General features: G+C 39.3%; 1 protein-coding gene across 1 annotated transcript in view; it reads left to right on the forward strand.

The window, feature by feature from the left end:
* Nucleotides 1–5,122, forward strand: part of OMA1 (OMA1 zinc metallopeptidase) — an 81,352-nt gene extending 76,230 nt beyond the window's left edge. The window contains exon 9 of the mRNA XM_082665024.1: nt 4,693–5,122. Coding sequence (XP_082521150.1) covers nt 4,693–4,902 — 210 coding nt within the window. The 3' untranslated portion in view covers nt 4,903–5,122. The remainder of the gene's footprint in view (nt 1–4,692) is intronic.
* The last annotated feature ends 878 nt before the right edge of the window (nt 5,123–6,000 follow it).

A 6,000-nucleotide genomic window follows, 5' to 3' on the forward strand; every position in this document is an offset into this window, starting at 1 on the left:
TTAGAATGTAAACTCGTAAGAGTGTTTTTCTTATGACATTTATCATAACCATTTATTCATAGCTTGTGTTCTATAAATGTTTGTTTAAAATTCAGCCTGCATTTATTAAGTACCTATTATGTGCAGTGCATGAAGTTAAACACAGAAAACAAAGGAAATAGAAAGGCATATTCTAGCTGTAGAGTGGGAAAACATTGCTTACTTTAAAAGAGATGAAGGCATATTTACTAAGATTTGAATTTATAAAAAATAAAAGATGTTGACACGGCAAAATGTAATAAAATTAATGTGGAAATGAAAGTGAGAAAAGAATATTTTACCAACATATGCAATAAAATCTTACTATGCAAAGCAGGTGAAGATTTGGTGGAAATATGTGTGGTCTGTAACAGGATTCTGCTTGATGGGTAGAGGAGAAAAACAGTTCACAGATGAACAAACAGTAACAGAAAACCTTTATAAAGTATGTATAGTTTTTCTAGCAATTAAGGAAATGTAGCTCAGACATCTCCAAAGTGCATTTTATTCAGTAAAAGATTTACTCAAGAAACATGTAATGTGGTGCAAAAAAAAAAAAAAACCCAAAAAACAAAAAACCCCATTAGTACATGTAATGCAAAAGTATTAAAAACAACAAAAGTGTGTTCTAATCCCTTTTTTCTAAGCCTTTTTATCAGCACTTCCATGCCAGCTTTATAAAAAACAGACTTTATTTTTAAGAGCAATTTTAGATTCATAGCAAAATTGAGTGGAAGGTAGAGATTTCCCATCTACCTCTTGCTTCCATATGGAAACAGGCTCCCCCCACTATCAAAATCCTGCACCAGAGTGCTACATTTGTTACACTAGTTGAACCTACATTGCCCCATTATTATGACCCAAAGTCCATAGTTTACATTAGGGTTCACTCTTAGTGTTGTACATTCGATGGGTTTTGACAAATGTATAATGACATGTGTTTATCATTATAGTACCACATAGAGTAGTTTCATTGCCCTAAAAATGCTCTCTGCTCTGCCTCTTCCTCCCTGTCTTCCCCCCAGCCCCTGACAACCATGGATCTTTTTAGTGTCTCCATAGTTTTGCCTTTTCCAGAATGTCATGTATGTAACTAGGGTCATACACTAGGTAGCCTTTGCAGATTAGCTTTTGTTTTTTCACTTAAAAACATACATTTAAGGTTCTTCCATGTCTTTTTATGACTTGATAAAAGCCATAAAAGTAGCCAGCACTATTTCTTATTAGTGCTGAATAATATTTCATTGTCTGCTCGCATCACAGGTATGCAGTAACCTACTAAAGGACATCCTGGTTGCTTCCAATTTTGGCAATTACAAGTGAATAAACAAACGCTAAGCAGTTTTTTGTTTCCTACCAGTCACTTAACCTCTCTAGGGCTCAATTTCTTCTCTGTAAAATTTAACTGATGATTTCTAAGGATTCTGAGGTTTGAAATTATGTGGTTATCTAGATAGAAATCATAAAATCTTATGTTCTGTTGATTATGAATAACTCAGGTATGTATGTACACGGATGACATTATAAGGTGGTAAAGCCTTTCTGGTGAAAGCAGTCTGGTCCTATATAACAAAAATTATACTCTATTCTTACTCTTTGATTAGATCATTCTATTTTAGGGGGTCTCCCTCAAGTAAACCCAAATGGAGGTTAGAAAAATAACATCTTTTTTTTAAACAAAGGTTTTCATAGCAGGGTAATTTATAAAACCCACATAAAACAAAACTATGGAAACAATTCAAATGCCCAGTCGTGGGGAAACGCAAAGTAAATTGCATGAGGGCAGGGATCATGACTTCGTTCTGAGCAATGTGTACCTAGCACCTTACTCAGTGTAATGTTCTAAATATTTGTTGAATGTGAAAGTCCTGAATAAAATAATTTAAGGGAAAGAGAAGAGCTTTTACTGAACATAAAAGGTTGTAGGATATGGCACTCTTCTCTTTGTTTGCTGCTTTGCATCTCTCGTTGCTAAAGTCAGCTGTGCCAGCTACTACCTGCTGAACTCCACACCTGGCCCTTTACTGATACCAGGGAAGGCCTTAGGCATGTGATGTAGCAGCCGTGACAGGTTGGCTTCTCACTTGGAAAAGAACATCAACATGGTTGTAAAGGAGTTAAAGCAAGAGTAAACTGTACGTCCCAGTTTTGACAGGACAGTCTCAGTTTATGCCTGATGTCTCAGTGTAAATCTTATTTTAATAGCATTTCCTTTCACTCCCAAAGGTATCCTTGTTTGGACAGTAGGTCACCATTTAGCTGAGGGTCTGAATTTCTTTTTACTTTAGTGCTATAGCTGGGAAACATTTTCTTCCTCTTTTCAGTTCAATTTACTTTAACATTTATTTAACACTCAATACATATTAAATCTACTGTATTGTGAGATACAAAGAAATTTCAGACAAGGCCCCTATCACCAAAGAATTTCACTTTAATGCTTTTTCCTCTTCAGTTTATTTTGGTAACTTATAGCCTCATTCAGGGTCAAAGGTCTCCTAGACCCAAGCACTTGCCCTGGCCTCGACCATTTAAAAAGACCCTTTTCTGGCTTGCCTCTGGTTGCATGCCCCCTCTCCCATGGGAGCTAAGGGAGTAGTCCGTTTTAAGAACCTGTGCCCTCACCACATGGCACTCTGGTATTTGGGATAGTGGAATTCCTCGCCCAAACACTTTGGAGCCCGCTTTCAGGGCCTGCATGGACCTCTTCCTTTGGACGCACACACACAAGGTCCCTCACTGTGCTAGGTAGGCCAGGGGTGGGAGGAGAAGGGAGTGGACAGCAGGCCAGTGGCAGCAGCTGGGATAGGCTCCCTGCAACCTTACATGTGAAATTAAAGAATTCTAATTTTGTACTTGGCTGTCCGAGTCATTTTTTTAAAAAAGGTACAGCTACTTTTTTTTTAATATTAATTAATTAATTAATTTATTTATTTCTGGCTGCATTGCATCTTAGTTGCAGCACACGGGATCTTTTGTTGTGGTGCGCGGGCTTCTCTCTAGGTGGGGCATGGGCTCTGTAGTTGCGGTGCGCGGGCTTAGTTGACCCCGCGGCATGTGGGATCTTAGTTCCCCAACCAGGGATTGAACCCACGTCCCTTGCATTGGAACGTGGATTCTCAACCACCGGACCACCAGGAACGTCCCCGTCAGAGTCATTTTGATTGTCTGTTCCTCAAAGTAGAATAGAACATTTTTTTATGTAGTCATTTTAGATGTTTAAATATATGGTATCTGAGCCTCCATTTGCATTCTGACCATGGACCCCACAAATATCAGGAGCAGGCCCACTCAGAGGAAAACCCAAAATCCGCAGCGTGACCTGTGAGATCCCGCAGTCTGCTCCTGCCTCCTTCCCGCCTCTGCTGCAGCTGCCCTGGCTTCCTCCACAGCATTCCAGCCATGCTCCCTTCTCAGGTTCTGGCACTCACTGCTGCTTCTTGGAATTCTCTTCTTCTAGGTACCCATGCGACCTCTTCCCTCAGGTCCTTGTCCTTTAGGTCTTCTCCCCACTGCTCCAAGTCATTATTTTATCAGTGAGAACTTACATTTTTAAAACTTTCCTACTCCCCAAGCACTGACTCTCCCCTCCCCTGCTTTTCCTCCCTTAACATGCATCACTATCAAACATTTAGAAGGAGTAAAAACCTAAACTAGCTTTTCCCCTTAAACATCTTTCTTTTAAAACCCCTTAGGTATTAAGACTTTTTTCCCTTAAAAAAATTGCTATTTTAGTTTTCATGTCTTAAAGTCATTCATGTACCCGCTTTGAAGAAGCACATAGTTCTCTAAGGCTAGTACTTAAAGCGGCAGTCTCCCTATCCCGCCTTCAGTTTCAAGGGTAACCATTTGCAACTCTATTAAATGATTCTTTTGGTACTTCCCACCTTATCTGTATAACGTGCTTATATTGCTACTTCCTAACTTTTCGGTTTTAGGTATTATCTATTTCTTTTCCCCCATAGAGGATGAGAATTAAGTTCTCCCTTACCACTGTCACACCCTGTGCATACACACACATGTATCCAGCTCTCCTCCTTCCCAATATGGTTAAGTTGTGATTTTGGTTAGATAAAGATGTAGTTTTTAAAAACTGTAAACACTAATCACAGCTGAGCCATGTCGTATACTGTGCTTACTTTTCCCTGCATCGTTTTATTTTTCCTGGAGTTAAAAGTTGTCATGATTTTGATTTGCTTTCTTTTCTAGGTTATTAGCATCATTTCCACCCCAGACTGTCCCAGTCATGTATATCTTCTTTCAGTATGTTCACATCTATTTTCTGTTGTTTTCTCTCTCTTGAAAAAAATCTCTCTGCGTCTTCAGATATTCTCTAATCTGAATAATGTTCTCAGGATTGGCTCGAGTTTGACAAATCATAGAGATACTTCCAAGAAGCCTTATTTATTCCCAATAGGACAGTGGGCAGCCATTGCTAATACAGTTGTTTTTTGCAGATATCTTATTATATAAACAAATCATGTAGATATAACTGTTTACTATGAATTTATATATGGTTCTCTTTCATATGTTGTAATTAAGATACCTTTTATTGCAAAAATACAGAATGTATTCTTATATTTCATTGTTTCACATAGAGCATATTAGGAATTACTGGAATAACCTTAATTAATTTATATATGTGTATATATTCTGTGTTGTATTCTTTCTTTGTAGGCACTCAAAATTAGAGAGAGCTGTAATTGCCCACCACTTTCTGGAACAGACCCTCGATTACTGTTCAAACTCAGCATGAAGAATTTTCTTGAAGAAGCAGAGAAAGAAGACCTAAATATCACTGTTAAACCGAAAATGGATACTCTCCCCATTCAAAACGAGAAGCAAATAGCATTAACGTGTATAGTTGAGAAAAGAACTGGCAGTTGAATTAAAATTTATGAGACACCAGATACATGAAGAATGCAGTAATCCTTATCGTTTTCATGTTACTTTTTTAAAAATATTGTTTGAAATGAAAAAAAAAGAGGATACTCAGGGTCAAATCATGTATATTACAGGTATTATCTAAATTCTTATACTAGGTATTTATTTTTCATAAAATATTGATATATTTTAATCTATTTTAAAATATCTTCAATGAGGAAGATGTCACAGAATAAATTTATATTACACATTTTACTCTGTTGTATACTTTTTTTTTTTTTTTTTTGCGGTACGCGGGCCTCTCACTGTTGTGGCCTCTCCCGTTGCGGAGCACAGCCTCCGGATGCGCAGGCTCAGCGGCCATGGCTTACGGGCCCAGCCGCTCCTCGGCATGTGGGATCTTCCCGGACCAGGGCATGAACCCGTGTCCCCTGTATCGGCAGGCGGACTCTCAACCACTGCGCCACCAGGGAAGCCCTCTGTTGTATACTTTTGATTTGGAGGGCAGAACTCTAGTGGATGAAGAATCAGAATATCAGAATGTGCAGTAATTGTTACTGTCGAGAGGGTTCCAGCTGAGCCTAAACTGCATTTCAGAGTCTGGATGGTTATGATGAACTGGGAACCTGACAGTCTGAAATATGCAGAAATTGGTTTGCATTAGGGTGGGATTATATGGAATAGGGGACCTTGAGATAGAGAGATTCCTGGTCCTTGCTTATGGCCGATGAGGGATTAAGAAGAAGCTGAAGAAGCTTTTTTCATAGGGAGGCACAAGTAGTGCTGTTTGTGGTCCAAGTGGCCAAGGGAGAAAATGGGGAGAGGATCATCTCTGCATACATAGTGTGCTTGAGTTGCACTGAAGTCTTAACAGGAAGTCATGTCACCTTGGCCTCTTGACGGTATTAGTTTGGGTATCTCTAGGGTTCTCAGAGAAAACACAACCAGCGTATTCTCATTGAGGATCACCAGGAGACGCAGGGGCAAGGCGCGGCCCCCAAGTTGATCTTCCTGGGCAGCAGACATCAGCAAAGGGCTGAATGAAGATGAGAGACGCACAAGACACGTCCCTAGTGATACCCAGGAATTACTGTATTGGTT

The sequence above is a fragment of the Grampus griseus genome (assembly GCF_964374135.1).
Source record: "Grampus griseus genome assembly, chromosome: 1".
Classification (NCBI taxonomy): domain Eukaryota; kingdom Metazoa; phylum Chordata; class Mammalia; order Artiodactyla; family Delphinidae; genus Grampus; species Grampus griseus.